The 17,360-nt window shown below is 43.7% G+C and overlaps 2 protein-coding genes across 4 annotated transcripts in view; both read left to right on the top strand.

The window, feature by feature from the left end:
• The window catches only part of ehbp1 (EH domain binding protein 1), a 115,883-nt gene extending 106,238 nt beyond the window's left edge, over positions 1-9,645 (top strand). For all 3 annotated transcript variants that reach the window (XM_026309038.1, XM_026309037.1, XM_026309036.1), the window contains 3 exons: positions 409-482; positions 7,924-8,038; positions 8,519-9,645. In XM_026309038.1, coding sequence (XP_026164823.1) covers positions 409-482; positions 7,924-8,038; positions 8,519-8,609 — 280 coding nt within the window. In that variant the 3' untranslated portion in view covers positions 8,610-9,645. The remainder of the gene's footprint in view (positions 1-408; positions 483-7,923; positions 8,039-8,518) is intronic.
• A 3,135-nt stretch (positions 9,646-12,780) lies between these two features.
• Positions 12,781-15,029, top strand: LOC113131381 (piggyBac transposable element-derived protein 4-like). Its single transcript, XM_026308541.1, has one exon. It carries the CDS (start codon positions 13,473-13,475, stop codon positions 14,340-14,342), a length of 870 nt encoding a protein of 289 aa, XP_026164326.1. The 5' UTR covers positions 12,781-13,472; the 3' UTR covers positions 14,343-15,029.
• Positions 15,030-17,360: the final 2,331 nt, after the last annotated feature.

Here is a 17,360-nt window from a genome sequence, read left to right as displayed (position 1 = left end):
AAGAATTAAATTTGTGCTGCATAGACACAAAAACCACATCTTCTCATAAATACATACACACACACACCACACACACTTTTGGCAGAGATGCACATTTGTCTTTTTTATTTAGTCTCAGCTTCATTCTGATTTTATGCATTTTCACCACCTTCCTTCTCTTCTCCTGTTCCTCTTTTTTTATTTTTTTTTTCCCCCCACACTCAAACACACTTTCACCCAGGGCTGTGTGAGTGCAGTATGTGTATCAGTTATGTGCAGTAGATTAATGTGAAGCCAGAGAAGGTCCAGGAGAGTGGCCGAATCGATGTTTATTGCAGGTTTCTTTAAGTGCTTAATGATTTAGTCATTAACATATTGATGAACTTTGTTGTGTGTGTGTTTTTTCTCTCACTCTTCAACTTGCCACAGGGAGAAAGAGCACGATCTGGAAAGACGCTTCGAACTGCTGAACAGAGAGCTGAGAGCCATGTTGGCCATCGAGGGTAAGACACCCACACACACACCCACACCCACACCCAGTGGGGTTGTGGAGGTCATGGGATTTACTGTGTCTGCAGGTACCAGGCAGGAGGGATCTACTGATTCTTCTGGTTTTAAATTAACCAGGATTCACTGCTGACTTAGAATAAACTAGTTGATTGTTTTACTGATTTAAGCAATGAAACCAAATAACCAACTGTGTATAAATAAATCCCTCGTCACTGTGCAGTCGAGCTCTTTTGGCTCTCCCAGTGCCTGACCTCTTTCTAAATCTTTCCTAAACCAAAGACTGTCACAGATGTACCCGTCCAGTGTCATTTTTACAGCAGAAAATCTGGCAGCGTTTCTTTAGCAGCCACTTCTACTACTAAAGGAGACAAAATGCACCAGCTGAAGTTTGTATTCCTTTTCCAGGTGATTCAGAGTAGGGAACCCTACTGTCCACTGCGATGCACGACTGAAATGGTTTTCTCTCTCGTCACGTGCACGGTTTTTCAGAGTCCTACTTGTATTTTGTCCAGCTCTTGATCAGCCTTCTCAGAGAGCCTAAAGCAGGATGATTTGAATTCTGCATCTGCTTCTTGATGAGGATTAAGATGAGAGCTTTAGAGGGATTTCACTCCCTTATACCTGATCAATGCTATCTGTTTCCTAGCTAGACCTGACTAGCTGATGTCTGATTTGAAATCTAGCTGCATCCGCATTGATAGACGGTTTGCTAGGTAAAAAAAAAAAAGCAAATTATTGAAAGCTTGTTAATTATACTGAGCCCATTGTGTTGTATCAAAGTTGTCAGGGGGCCAGGGAAGTTTAATCCCCTTCAACTGTGTCCTCTTTGGCAAAATGAACCTTTTGCCAATCAATGCTAATTGATTTTGCCATTCGACATTGACCACCACGACCACCCCTGTTCTCAAACCCTCCCTCCTCCTCACAGCCTTTGGACACCCATTGTAATTTCACCAGGCACCTGATAAGCTACCTGGTCCATAATAAATCAATTGTAATTAGCAAGAAGGGGGTGGACCGGGCGGGAGGGGGCTGAGTGGGGAGCAGACATGTGTAGCCAAGCAGGAGCTGGAGACGGAGACACGCTGCCTGTGACCAGGTGGATTTCCTCTGTCTTCACACGGCCATTTTATTTATTTCTGTTTATCGAGCTGCAGCGTGTTCGCGGCTTGAGTCACACAGAGCGATGTCACTTCTCTGGTTCATATGCCAAAGTGTGTGTTTGTATCAGTGACTCTGTTTGCTCTTTGTGTGTGTGTGTGTGTGTGTGTGTGTGTAATGTATCGAGTTGAAGTGTGTGCACTCAGGTGTTCTTTTGTCTTTTTTCATGCGTGTGTTAGTCTTGGCACCTGTGTTATAGGTCTATGGTCTTTCTGGTTCTCCTGTGAGTGGATGTTTTTTTTTTTTTTTTTTTTTTTTATAGATTGGCTGTGCAACGTATCTGGCTGCTCACCTGCATGTGTGGAAGTGAGAGAGCAGAGATAGTGGGCAAGGTGAGGTGGAGAGGTGGTGTGTGTCGTGTCACCTCGCTCCTCTCTGCCTTCATGTGGACTTGTTGGATTTGCAGCTGACTAACTTATCAGCCGGCCTTATTTTCCTCCCTAAGGGAGGCACTTAACATTCACAGGCTCTACCTTTCTGTAGCAGCCACAGATAGTTCTGAGCTGCTGGGAAGAGAGCAGCATGTGTGTTCGACAGTGTTGTGTCCTGAGTGTGTGTGTATTTGTGTTGGAGAGAGCGAATCTCTTCGTCACTGTCTGCATCTGTGTGTTTACGTCTTGTAGCTGTATTTATGTGTTCACCTGTGTCTGTCTCTTTGTGTGTGTGTGTGTGTGTGTGTGTGTGTGTGTGTGTGTGTGTGTGTGTGTGTGTGTGTGTGTGTGTGTGTGTGTGTGTGTGTGCGTGTGTGTGCGTGTGTGTGCGCGCGCGTGTTTGCCGCCCATCTCTCCAGCTCTTATTTGGTGCTTGGGCAGGTCCATTGAGCGATGGTCGGGCGTGCGAGTAATTGCTGATTTGGTTGGCCAGTCGATGACACACAGAGAGAGAGAGAGAGAAAGATGCATTGAGTCAAAGAAAAGAGAAAATACACACACATCACTAAGATACACCTGCCCTAACACAAACACACACACACACACACATACACACACACTGCTGAGGAAAATATATACCTGCGATGATGCAGACCACTCTTATTCCTGTTACTGTTCTGCTGACAAATTGATGCAGTTTTCATCATACACCCACACACACACACACACACACACAACACAGTCTGTCCAAACTGGTGTGTGTGTGCGTGTGTGTGTGTGTGTGTGCGTGCGTGTGTGTGTGTGTGTGTATGCTCTGTCTGGGATTTAAAAGTTCTTAGAATATTTTTGATTTTGCTGATAATTTAGTAAGCAGTCATGTAGCTGGTTTTGATGAGAGATAAAAAGACGACAATAACTAAAGCTGCTTGACCTGGTGTCTGTTTGTGCTGCAGACCAGAGCAGAGAAGGAAGAAAGTCTGACTCATGATGTTTTACTCTACATTTGTGTTTGCTGACTTGAGCTGCAGACACATGACAGAGAGGATGAGAGGGAAATAAAACCTGACAGCTTTGTTGCTTTACAACTGAAGATGCTTTTTTAATTTAAGAACCCAATAGTATTTACAAATACATCTCAAATACTTTCTCAATACATCAATTGACAGAAATTGAGAATTGATTCTTGTCATTTTTCGTTTTGCTCGCAAAAATGATTAACATTACCTGCTGTAAGCTTCTCAAATATGGGATTAGATAAAGGGATATCAGTGTGTCACTTTTGACTCTCGAATTATCAGTTAATCGAGAAAATAATCAGTGGATTCATCTGTAATGAAGATAATCATCTGTTGCAGTCCTGATTAATTAAATAAATATAGAGCAGACAAAGAAGCACTGACCCTATTAGGAAACATATACAAGAAATGAAGAAAAACCGACTAATCAGCAAGATAAGTAATTTAGTGCGTATATACAGTGTATATATATATAAAACACCCGAGGGGCCATGACTCCAGGTTGAGCTATTTCCTGGCCTACATCATTAAAGTGTCTGAGCATCACAGTCAGAATGAAAGGAAAACAGAATCAAAGCAGATGATCGACATTAAGATAAGTTTCTCCAACATCCTGAGGATGTTACTGGTTTTTCAGAGCTTGATTAAAATGTGCGGCTGTTCAGAATAAGACGGCTACAGATGGGTGGAGGCTGCCGGGTCGGCGTTGATGTTGTTTATGAGCATGCTCAGTGATAACCACCTCCTTGTACCTTCTTGGTGTGATGCCAGGTGGGAAAATGCCATCTGTATTCCACGCTCTCATCTCCCTGCCACAAAACGGATCCACCATGCCCTCTTTATCTGCTTACCAATTCACACCTATGCATGCACACACAACTGTGTCTTGGCTCCCTTCGAGGGCCCCTGTGTGTGTGTGTGTGTGTGTGTGCGTGTGCGTGTGTACGTGTGTGTGTGTGTACATGCGTGCGTGTTTTAAAGTGGACGCCCTCTCACCATCTAAAAGGGATTTATGCATAGTCGGGTCCCAGAGTTTTTCCTGTTACGGTTTGATATGATAAGCTTTTTTATATGTTTAAAATCAATATGTAATCCTATGCAGGAGCTTATCCCTCTCCACACCTCCGACACACACACACACACTTCCTATTTGTAAATCTATTTGGGCTTTGTAACACATCGGGGCGGTGCGCTGCAGACCCTGATTGATTAGGTGCACCGTGGCATCCTATCACATGGGCGACTTTTGATGATGTTGCCAACTCTTTCAGGGTTGCTAGTTGACTGGAACCGCCGATAACAAGTAGCTTCGTTCCACGAGTTGTCAGACTTTAGTTTTGGGGAATTCAGAAAAATAAGTGTCTTTATTTAATTATTTCCAATGAGATTTTTTTTGTTTTTGTTTTTGCTGTTTTTTTAGGCTGTTCTCTATTCAAGTTAGATATAGTGTGTCCTCAATTTGTTTCAGGACACAACATATTCACCTCCCATCATCTCCAGCAGTTGTAACTTCATGTGTTTTCCAGGATCTTGGATTAAGTGTCTCCTGTAGGGTAGTTGAACACGATATCATAGAGGATGCATGTGTTTAGATTCACTCTTCAGCTTCAGATTCCTGGTTTTCAACGAGCTGCCCTGTCTCATAAAAGTTTTCATATGAGACAGTTTTAGAGTCAGGTGGATGTTTACCCATCAGCACTTTGGAGCTCTGGTATTCCCAGCAGCAGGTTGGTGCGTGAATGAATGACACCGTGTGACGGTGTGGCTCACTGATGGGGTTTCAGTAGTTTTAGGCCAAAAATAGACCTCAGGGACCCCGAGGAATAACGTGCATCAGACTACACACGCTGCACTTGTCAGCACGATCAGTTGCTGGTTGTGGTATTTTCATGGGATTTGTTGACAATAAGAAAAATACGGAATATCACCAGATTTATCCTGGAACATAATCCTCATCACAGGGATATAATCCAGTGCTGGATGTTTTGTTGTTTTTTTTATCATCACTAAGCTTTTCTTCTGTTTTTGTTACTTTTGATTTGAATTAAGATTTAAACAACCAAACTTCTATATTTTGGTTATTGAGGTTTGCCTGAGACTGAAGAATTAAACTCCAGGCTTTTATTTATTTTTTATTTTTTATTATCAGCCTGTCGACTTTCTTCTCGTCTGGCAACACTTTTTGTCTCTTGACACCATTTGGACCTAGGCCAAAACCAGCTTTTGGAGTCCTTTCACACAAGAACAAGAGGTAAAGGGTGCAGAGAGGACGACTGAAAAAACCAGTAATGAAGGGGAATACGTTTATAGATCAGTGTTTGTAGTCCCAAAAGTCCAAAGACTGGAGAACATCTGAGGTTGTGGATCAGATCTTTTGTCGACACAGACAGATGCATGTCGGACGGTCTCTCCTCGCCTCGAGAGAACAAGGCTTTGGACCAGTTTGCTCTCTTGAATAAATTTAGTGTCGGAGAGAGAGCGGGTGGAGAGAAGGGTTCATGGGGATTTGAACCAGCGCATTCTTCTGTGCCTTGTGCAGACTCACATGGTTACCACTGGCGTGCACGGCGAGGGTTATCTGAATACGCACCCACCGTGTGAGTTGTGGGTGTACACACTCCTCCAAGTCTCTCGCTCTCTGTTATGTGGGAGGCGGGGCTTACGTGAGTGTGTGGTGGGGGGGGTTTCTGAGTGGCTGCAGGGTGTTTTGTTTGTTCCTGGGTGTCTGGTTACCCAGCCTGCCCTGCTCCGGTGTTGCCTGGTCACGTCTCTCATCGGCTGTCTTTATTGTTTACCTTCCTAATGAGGGGGGCGGGACTCTGCGACATGTGATTGACAGCAATGGGCTTGGCCCCCTAACCCCCCACCACCGTCCTCAGGTCAACCAGCACTTTGGCTTCTTGGCTCTGAAGGAGGAGGAGGAACTATTTTTTGACATACCTCTGTGTTTTTGTGGGAAGTTTTTTTTTTTTTTTTTTTTTTTTTCTTCGCGTCCTCCTGAACGCTCCTCCTGTGGGCCGGCCTTGTCGAGAGAGGATTGTGGGAGAGTGCAGTTATGACGGATATGGAAACACACATTCCTGTCTCACAATTATCTACATACGATGACTCATCCTCTTTTCATTTCGACACTCGACACAGTTCGTCCTGATTTCGCAGTTTCCTAAACCACCTCCCGTAAAGAAAAAACAGAAATACTCTTCAGACGCGGGTTTGAACATACGGTATTTGGCAGTTTTGAAGTATTTGTCGAGTCCCCCACAAAGCCTGAGGAGAGCAAATTTGCTTCCCTGAGAAAAAAAAGACCAAGGGAGGGGGGAAGAAAGGAAAAGAGGAACGTAGAGAGCCAAATATTGGGACTGTGTTCATTTCGCTCTGTGGTCGACTTCAAAGGGACGAGCGGGGCCAATGAAGAGAGCGCAGACCTTTCAGGACAAACACACTGGGCCCAGCGTGACACACACACACACACACCGACTGCTGCAATTTGACTCAATGAGGGGGGGAAATATTTATTTTTAATAAAGCCCCACTTATTTTGGGACTGACATTTTACATCATTCCTTTTATTCTCGAATCAATAGACAGTTAAATATTGATAGAGGGGTGAAGTTGCCTACGCGCTCAGAAGTTGCACATGGTTCAGCTGCGTTTGAATTCTCTCTAGGATGGAGCAGATTTTTATTTATTTATTTATTTTCTTCAAATGACTGAGGGCCTTTTTTTTTTTTTTTTTGTCCTCACACTGAGCTGAGGAGAAGCTGCAGCTGTGGGACAGTCGGGTAAATCTACAGAGGCTGTTTGTCAACCTGAGCTGCTTCTGTCTGTGCAGCTGGATTGAAGATTTAAATGTTTTCGTTTCATTTTTGGTTCCTGCTGACAGGATGTTGGATTGTTTAAATGACACAAAACAAAGGTGAAAAACAGCAACTTGTAATGGTGTTATTGTCACAGCTCAGAGTTCAGTCCGGGGGGCGAGTGCTGCTGGGGGGTGGGTGAATGTGAAGCCAAGGGCGCCAGGCGGATATTTGAGCCCCAGGGGGAGTGAGTTCTCCCCTGTGAGCATCCCCCCTCCTCCAGTGCGAGGGTGAGGGATTTGGATCGGGGTCCCACGTGGACCCTGTGGGGCCCCTTCCTGCAAAGTCCCTGGAGAAGTGAGCAAAGAGAGTCAGGGACTCACCTGTTTGTTTGTTTGTTTGTTTACTTGAGGAACAAACAGTGTTGTTGATTTGAGGTAAAGTTCAGATATTTATATTTATTTGGATGTTTTGAACAGTGAAAACATCTTAAATTATAAGTAGAAAACAATCCTGGTCTTTTCCTTCTCGCTTTAATTTCAAAAATGGGCCAAAAACTTGCTGTTTTTAATGAGTGGATTCTCCACATATCTGTGCATCATGACACTGCACATTAACATCACAATGTCCTTTAAGAGTGTTTGCTCGGGTCAACACATCATCACACACACACAACCTGACGGAGTGTGTTCACATGCCACCTGTACACACTGGTCCATAATGGAACTGCTCTGGTCTCCATCTCCACAGAAGGAGAGTCCACACAGGATGTGAAGGGAACAACCAGAAAACCTGTGGTGATGTTGAGTCCTCTGATCGTCCTTTAATGTGTCTATTATCTGATAAAGTGTTTTCAACAAGTGGAGCCACATTGTCTTTATAAAGCTGCTTCATTAAAAGTGTTCACGAGGAACATGTCTGTCCTAGGAGGGTCCGAGGGCAGTCAGCGTTATGGATGGACGTTGGCTTGTAATAATCAGTCTGTTCAAAATAAAAGTGTTCGTCCATGATTCAGTGTGTTAGGAATCACAAAGCTGCTCCTCAGTGTCTGCTGGTCTGACGCAGTGTGTTCCCCTGGTGTCACTGCAGACTGGCAGAAGACTGAGGCCCAGAAGAGACGAGAGCAGCTGCTGCTGGATGAACTGGTCATACTGGTCAACAAACGAGACGCGCTGGTCAGGGACCTGGACGCCCAGGAGAAACAGTAAGTTACCCGCAATCCTCCCACACCGGTTACACAAGTCAGTCGAAAATATAAGTGTGAATACATTCAGAAATACAGTGGAAACATGTTGTTTGTCTCAGTCTGGGAAATCCAGCCCCTGTGAGTTTCTGTGAGAGCGGCTGCTGCCTATCTTTAAGTTTGCAGAGGTCCCCCAGAAACCATAGACGTAGTGAAATCACACTGCGGGGCATGTTGCGCTCCAGCCAGCCTGCAGTCAGGCTGCATGGCAGAGCGCACCTGCATGGGCGGGATCCCTTCCAGATTGGCCACGCCGTCTGCCAACAGGATGCCAGGCGGGTGAAAGGTCGGCCCTCGGCCCCTGGCGCTGGGCCACTCCACAGGTGCCTCGGCGACTGTCGCCGTGGCACCCACTGTGTTACCTGTGTGTGTACCAACACCTCCGCCTCCTCCCTGCTTCCCCTTCGCCACATCTGACCTTTTGACCTTTTCCCTCCGCAGGGCCGAGGAGGAGGACGAGCACCTGGAGAGGACACTGGAACAAAACAAAGGCAAGATGGCCAAGAAGGAGGAGAAGTGTGTCCTTCAATGATTGTCATTTCAGAAAAACACAACCAACAAATGTAGCCGATGAAAGAAATGTATCATCACCATCGTTATTATTTTTATTTGACAGCAGCTTTTAGACATTTTTATTAAAATCCTGATCTGGTTGTTGTTTTAGTCAAATTAACCAGAGACTGAGCTGAATTCAGAGGCCTGTGATGTCTTTGCACCAACTTTCTACTGTCACAGACTGTCCCACATACACACACTTTATTTTTTATTTGGCTTCTTTGCTTTACCAAGAACGGTACTTGGATGTAATATAAATATGTATGAGACGAGAGCAGTAAGGCCTATCAGCCAGTGTGATATTTGTATGTACTGATGCTGCAGCACAGGCTTCTCTGTGTGAATGTGGAGACCAGTCGGGGTGAGGTACAGCACAACTGGGTTTAATGGGACAGACGTTTCTGTATTTTTTTTTTATTTTTGACGAGTGGAGCTGACATTTCACTTCGACTTTTAAAAGGAAAAAAAGTCATTAAATTTCAGTCTTTCCAAGCTACTTCACTACTTGACAGTTTATCTTTTAATTATTCACTTTAAAGTTTTTACTTGTAAAATAGGTAACGCCTTACAGTTCATAAATCTTACACCAATCTTAACTTTCCTATTGTTTTTTATTGTCTTGGCTTGAAAGCAATTTACCAAAACCAAGTTAAAAAAACAAACTAGTGTTGTATATTTTCATCACTGCTCTGACCAGTAGCTTCCAAAATCCTTTTTTTTTTTGCATCAGGATCCACGCAGTCAAAAACAAACATAGATTATATATGTATAAATATTATTTATTGCAGTTTGTCCTCTGAGCTGCTTGTAAGTAACCGTCACATTTCATGTGCATTTTGCTCAGTAACCTTTGGTTTGTATTTATTGTATTCTGAAGAAGATGCTTCCACATGCCTCCCTGCGGCTCCACATCTGGTGCAGTTGTTCTTTACGTGTGAACATTTATCTGTTTATTTATTCCAGTGTCATAACCCAAGTTTTCAATAATAAAGTCCTTATGGTTTCATACTCCACAGGGCAGCGTCTGGCGTCTTTTTAACGCTGATTTAAAGCTGCACGTTTTTAAATTCCCCCGTTTTGTGATTAATATTTTCTTAATATGACATTTTAAAGAAATCTGTGGCTTTAGTGTTTGTTTTTTTGTTTTGTTTTTTTTTTTTACAGATTTTTATAATTTCATACATTTGGAAAACTTAAATGTTTTTTTTTATTTTATCAATGTGTCTGTTCCCCGAATCCTTCGTGACCCAGACCATATTCCTCCTTCGATTTTTCTTTTTCACACATTTATTGAAATGCATGCACGCCTTTGGCTGCAGCGCTGCACATATAAGTGGCTCCTATCACTGCATTCAGCGGCGAGCGTTGCGTTTAGCAATGCTTATTATTCGGCGCTCTGTTCAATTCCCCTGCGACTTGTGCGCGTTTAGAAATTAAAATTGGCGTTCGGGTTTTTGTTTGAGGTCGGTGCCGAGCAGGTTCCTCGGAGAAAGATTAGAGAAATCACTTTGTACCGAGCAGATGTTTTTTTTTTTTTTCCTCTGGGCCGCTTCTGAGCGCGCCGGGGTCTGGGACAGAGCCGGGCAGGCTCGGTCACCCATCCAGGGATGGAGAGGGACAGAAAAACTGTCGATGTTAAATTGATGTTAGATTGAGGAAAAAATCACTTTTTTAACTTACACCGGTCTCCTCGACACACCAGAGTGATGTCAGACTAAAATAAGCAGCGAAAATGTCCCTGCAATAAAAATCCAGTTAACAGTGTCTGTGAGTCAAAGCTCCACTCCAGCCCCGCAGGCAGCCTCCCATCCCCGATTAAAGAAAGGAAATAGGTTGTGACAGCAGACGTCCTCTCCGGCCTTTCTAATACTTTCAAATTAATTTACTGATTCGTTTCTTCTTTGCTTGGGACCGACCGTACGTGCACGTTACGCACTTTGCGTCCCCGGAGGCGCTTTGTTTTAGTTTTGTGTTGTACCGCGTTTATCACGAGCGCCTGTAATCTGGAGAATAAAGAGCCGAAACGGTAAAGGAGGTTTAGCTCGGTGTGGTCAGAGAGCTGCGCGTGTGTGTTGTGTGTGTGTGTGTGTGCGCGCGCGCAGCTCCTGTCATTTCCTTATGGATTTAAACTTATAAAATAGTTTCAATATTTTCTATATTGTTTTAAATGTTGACAAAAACTGTTCGTGCGTAAAACTTTGACTCCTGAATTTGACCAAAGTTCTGGTGTTTTCCTGTTACCAACCGTTTTAAATCCACTTGTTATTTTCTCATCTCGAACGAACTCCGCTTTGTTAAAATCACAGTTTGACCTGGTGCCATAAATCATTTCAGGTGATGAATTTAATATGTAATAAACTATTTTTCTGCGTGTTCTTTTAGAAAGAAAAAAGAAACGGTCCTGTCTTACCTCCGCAGCATCGCTCGGGCTTTGTCAAAGCTCCTGTTGGCGCAGAAGGAGAGAAAAACCATTTGAAGTCAGTTTCCTGTGTTTCAGAGAATAAGAGCGACGCGCAGAGTAAAAAGCGGCGGTGGCTCGACGCGGCTGTGCGGCTGAGGATCCTTCAGCTGAATGGATTATCTCCTGAGCTTTGATGTCTCCTGGCCTCACCTCACAGGTGCTGAGCGCCGCTCGGCCTCTGCTTTACTTCCTATCCCCGCCGCCGTCCAAAAAGCGGCACCTGAGGGAGCCCGGGTCTCCCCGTGCAGCGCCGGGGCTCCTACAACACCGTGTTTTATGCATCATCGTTTTAATAAGCACCGACAACATCCCTGCAGATCCCCGCTTCCAATCCTGCCGACTGAAGGGACAAAACTTTCCCCCTCCTCTCCTCGCCGCCTAATCCCAGGCTTTACCAGCTCAGCATTAAGAAAATTCAACTGCAATTTGGGATTAGACAAAATACTCTTATTACAAAAGGTTGGTGCAACTTGATAACTTGATACTTGTTCAGGGGTTTATCTCGGGGTCTTACATCGAGAGAAAAAAACAGAAATGCAGGGGAAATGTCAGAATAACCCGACTCTTTTGTGTTGAGGGCCATATTTGTTGAATGGCCTTTTTGCATATTTTAGTGGAGCTTGTGTGCGTGTGTGTGCGTGTGTGTGTGTGTGTGTGTGCGTGTGTATGTGTGTGTCTGCCCGCAGAGGACAGGACGCTGATGGTATTTCGGTCAGACCCTCCACGGGCCCTCTGACTGCTCGGACTTCAGATGTGCTGCGTAAAAGTGTTTGACCTCCAGGCAGCACGAACCCAAATTAATGAACTAAACAGCGTCGTTGTTGATTCTCTCTGCACCAGCTCAGTTTGTTATCACTTCATTCTTACATGTGACCTCAGTCACTTCCAGCTTCACTCTGGTTTTTACCTCAGTGAGTAAAAACATAGATAAACGTCATTCTTGTGAACATAAATGCGCCTTTTGGTGCGTTCAGGTGCCCTTATCCTCCACCGTGTTCCTGTCTGGGATGAGGCCTCCACATTTACCCCCGACATTAGTTTCCTTTTTTTGGGGCCGCGGATTATTGATGTCTAAGTTTCTCTGACGAAGTGCTCTCGTCGATGACTTTTAAGTCCCTTCGGCGTCCACTTTGATACCCCCACACACGCACACACACACACACACACACACACGCACACACACACGTAAAAATGTAATTTCCATCCCAATCTTTCTTTCTCTCCCGGAGCATTAGCTCGCTTTCAGCTCAGGCCTCGTTTACAGAAGTTGATGGTTTTCGCAGAGATGCACAAAGAGCAGCCAAGCTGAGCTGCATCTCCGCGACCCGCAGTGACACACAGGCCACAAAAAGCAAAAAAACATGGTTTGTTTTGTGTGAGACATTAAAGCATCAACAGAAAGTGCAGCTTTCAGGCTGATTTTTTCCCTCCGCACTGAGTTGGAGGTCTATCCCTATTAAACTTCACATCAACCATCCTCAAATGTAATTCTAAATGGGGATTATAGCTCATTAATATTCATTAGACTGGTGTGTGAGGAGCGAGGGGGAGGAGGGGGCGCATCACAATAAACATCAAAATGGATAAATTTAACTTCTTCGCTTCTTCTTTTATTTCTCGCCTTGGAAAATAAAGTAACAGCTGAGGCTTCGCGGCCTCTCCGGACTTTTGTTCCTTAACCCTCCTATTACCTTTGGGGTCAATTTGACCCCATTCAATGTTTAACGTCTCAAAATAAATGATTGACATAGTATTTTCGTTCCAAATTTCATGACTTTTCCTAATTTGATGGGGACAACTGGGTAAACATAAAATTAACATGATGATATATTTTCAGTGTCCTGTATACATATTGTACGCATCTGTGTTCTTTGGGGTCAATTTGACCCCAGGCTTTTTCAGCTGTATAAAACATATAAGAAATATCAATATTTTACACACATTTGTTTTGGTTTTTTTGGATGATATTGAGGTCACTATAACATGCAATTTTATAACCTTCAAAATGTTTTAGGGTCCTAACATAACTCTAACTGTAGTATAGTGACCCTCCTGTTGTCTCTCAGCAACCAGCAAACGCGCTACCTAGCAAAAATGGAAAGTTATCATGGTTTAGTGGTATATCTCCTCACTTGAACAACAGGGTAAACTTAGTACTGCTAATGTAATCAAAATGGTTCCAGGCCCCACCAAATATGCTGTCAGCCATGTTCAAGACAAAATCAGGCGTGTGTATGGGGAGAATTGGAACGACTTGGATGTGCCCACTTGCAAGCCTACATTGGGTTGCTCATTTTGGCAGGACTTTACAAGTCAAAAATTGAAGCAACAGCAAGTCTTTGGGCTGCTGACACTGGAAGGGCAATATTTCCAGCCACTATGTCTCTAAACACATTCCATGTTTTCTACCGTGTCATACGCTTTGATGACAGAGAAACAAGGCAGGGCCGATGTGAGCGTGACAAACTCGCAGCAATACAGCAATTACCCATTCTTTACAATCCAGGACCCCATGTAACTGTGGATGAATGTCTGTTTGCATTTTGTGGATGCTGTCCATTCAGACAGCACATGCCAATCAAACCAGCCAAATACGTTATCAAAATATGGGCAGCATGTGATGCACAGACCAGCTATGCCTGGAATAGGCAGGTGTTCATTAGTAAATCCCCTGGGGAAGCACCTGAAAAAAATCAGGGTTTGAGGGTGGTACTTGACATGGCTGAAGGACTGAATGGTCATAGTATTACATGTGATCATTTTTTTACATTGTACGCCCTGGATGAAGAACTGCTGAAAAGGAAGGTTACCATGTTGGGGACAGTGAGAAAAAACAAGTCGGAGCTTCCCTCTGAGCTTCTTGTAATGAAGAACAGGAAGGTAACATCTTCAATGTTTGTCTTTACTGACAAAGCCACTGTCGTATCCTATTGCCCCAAGAAAGGGAAAAAAGTTCTGCTGATGAGCACCATGCACAAAGATGCTGTCCTGAGCACCAGAGAAGACAGAAAACCACAAATGTTCCTGGACTACAACAAGACAAGGGGAAGGGGTGATTACCTGGACAAGGTCACAGCCACATACAGCTGCCGACGCATGACTGCCCGTTGGCCCCTTGTAATTTTCTTCAACATCATTGATGTGAGCACCTACAGTGCCTTTGTAATATGGAGTGAAATAAACAAGGACTGGAACAGTGGAAAACTGAGTCGAAGGAGGATTTTCCTGGAACAGCCAGGTTACGCGTGAAACCTCATATTGAGAGAAGACGGTGCCTTCCAAGATCTTCAGCAGCCGCTGCAACTGTTGTGAGGGACATCTAAACAGAGACACACACCCCAACTCCACCAGTGCTTCACGCTGCAGGCAAGAAACGTGGCAGGTGCCAGGTCTGTCCCAACAGAAATGACTCCAAGACTAGCAACACGTGTGTGAAATGCAAGAAATACGTCTGCAAGGAACATGCATGCACTCTTTGTACATCATGTGTACAGTAGAGCAGACAAAAGGCTGGAATGTACCTTCTGGTGGCCTGAAGGAAAAATAATATGCTGTTCATATTTTGTTTGTATTCTGTCAAACTCATTTTAGTGCCTATGTAACTTTGTTTTTTACTATCTCACACATATACATTCGCATACATAGTACTGAGAGTACCATAGAACAATCCCTGACAGAATTCCTAAATGTACTTTTTAAAATATTTTTTAGTGAATACAGAACTGTTATGTGTTCCTTACTGATGTTCTGATGATGATGATGTTCTGTTTTACAAATAAAATCCTACTAAATATTTGAAATTGTGTTTGTTTTTCCTGGGGTCAAATTGACCCCGAACATAATACATGTTACTATTCTTGATAACAGAAATTGTTTTTATTTTCAAATGTTATAGATAACAAAAATATGTACCCAAAAGTAATATAAAGCTATTAAAACACCAAAAGATAACCCGTCAATTAAGGTTAATCAGCGATTTAATGGTGATCTGCATATTCCCTATCAGTCAGCATTGATGTATCTTGGGGGGTTTATTTAAAGCTATTAGGTAGTCAACAATAACAAAAGTCTGAACATAAACTGGATACAATTATAACATTTCTGGAGTTAAATGCTGTCAATGACCCAAGGAAAAAGAGTTAGTAATTGAGGTAATAGGGGTTAAACTAAACTAAAACTAAACACGTCAGCAGCGAAGATTTAATCTCGATTATCTTCGTTTTCTTTCTCTCTGAATCGTGATTTTCATGTCATGTAATCACTAATTTGATGGTTTTGAGAAAGACGCGTTCAGGCTCAGTGAAGTTACTGCAGTAAATACATTTGGAGATTTAATAGTTTTTTTTTTTTTTAAATAAAACTATTCTTCTTGGTGGTCGCTCCAATAGAGTCGCTCAGTCCCTCCTCTGATTCGGGGCAGCCTGAAAACAATAAAACACTAAATTTGTTCTATATAAAGTGAATATCCTCTAAATTCAGTTTCTTCCTCGTGGCGCTTTGGCGCACAGCAGAGCGCAACGCTGCGTTCTCTGAAGCACTTTCTCCCGCAGGCCTGTGAAACATTTCCATCTTGTTCAAACCGCTCTGTGGTTCGTCTGGTCTCGGGACCGGGACCGAGAGAAGGGGGTGAGTGGGAGTGGGCTTTCCCGGCTGCCTCTGCGCGCCTATAGGCCCCCGCTGCCGTCCGTCAGCCCAGGGACGCGTTTCGATTGGCTGCAGGAGGCGGATCCGCAGGTGTCCTCCGCTCATAGAGGCGCAGGGCGGAGAGAAGGTGATCAATCTCCATCCGTCTCCATTAGAAATCACCTTAACACTCTGACAGACAACGACAAGCCCCCTGAAAGCAAATGAGTTTGATTTATTTGGCTGTAAAAACACCCGGAACCGCACCGAGGACGCGGTGACGCCCCGTGTGCTGATAACCTGCGTGTTTCTCCGCGATGCTGCTCGGTTTGCACACTGTTTGCTTTTGAGCAAGTCTGCAGCTGCTGCTCCAGTTTTGTGCCCTGCAGACTTCCTACTGCTGGATAATTTTACTGCTGCTCTTCTCGTGTGGCCCGAGAGCTTCGGGAGAAGGAGGAGAACAACAAGGTAAGATTTTCTTTCAGTCATTTACTGATCCGATCTGTTCTGTGCCACAGTTTCTATCATTAACAGACAGAAAGTCACTTTTCCATTCAGCTAAAAAGCATTTTCACCTTCGCGTTGCGCCTGATTTCAATTTGCGCCACTGCGCGTTTGTGGGATTTTTTTTTTTAATGGAGATATCAATTAATCCGCACCGTGGAGGACTCGGCTCCATCTGGATGAATTGAGTCAACTTCCTCCAGAGTAGATAATTTTTATATTTCTATTCCAATTCATTGCTGCCAGTTTTTCTGAGCGCAATTGGCCATTAAAGCGTTCGAACCACTTAGTAGATAATTGGAGAGGCGTGTTTTGGTTTTAGTTAATTTATTTTGCTGATAAGAGCCCTTCTGAAACGCTCTCTCCCCGGAGGTCTAATCTAAATTCTAATTGAGTTCATTTGCACCGAGATCTCGCCTTTTCACTCCGGCCTGGCAGGGCTGGTTTAAACAGCCGCACCAATACACGTTTGGTTGGTTCAGGTTTGGTTTGGTCAGTTAGGAGCTCATTGTTAAAATAATCTCCTCTGCAGAGCCACTAATTTAATTCACACGTGTTGAGCTTGTGTGTTTTATATTTTTAGATCATGTTTCACTGAGGAGTCAAGTCACTTTAGTTTGTTTTAAGCAGGGCTGTGTGTGAGTTGCCTGTTTAGGATCAACTGGTTTTATTTTCTGCAGCCTGACCGGTTTAATCCACGGACAGGGATGATTTTCATAGTTGGCCTGTTCTCAAAATATTATTTTGCAGGTAATTTTAAAATGCTGGCTAAAATCAACATGTGAATTAATAATTACAGCGTTTGAAGTTTGTTTATTTTCCTCAGCTTCAAAATTAAAACTGTCCCAACCTGATTTTCTTGAAAACTGAAACTTAATTTGTGTTTTAAAAACCAGGAAAACTGATGCTCGGGTCAGATTTGAACAGAATAATAAACTGAACCGCAGATTAAATGATTCAGTGTTTTGTTTTTTCTAATGTGGATTCAGTTAATTTCCGCCGAGCACTGAGGATCCACAGGAGCCTCGTTATGGTCAAAACACACACAACGTCTGACGACCCGAAACAAACAGAACAGACCGAGTACAGACACACTTCACACAACCACAGCTGGGAGTTTTATAGATTATTAAACCACAG

The sequence above is a fragment of the Mastacembelus armatus genome, chromosome 15, assembly GCF_900324485.2.
Source record: "Mastacembelus armatus chromosome 15, fMasArm1.2, whole genome shotgun sequence".
NCBI lineage: Eukaryota > Metazoa > Chordata > Actinopteri > Synbranchiformes > Mastacembelidae > Mastacembelus > Mastacembelus armatus.
The sequence above is the reverse complement of the archived record's forward strand: the minus strand, read 5'-3'. Positions and strand labels throughout refer to the sequence as shown.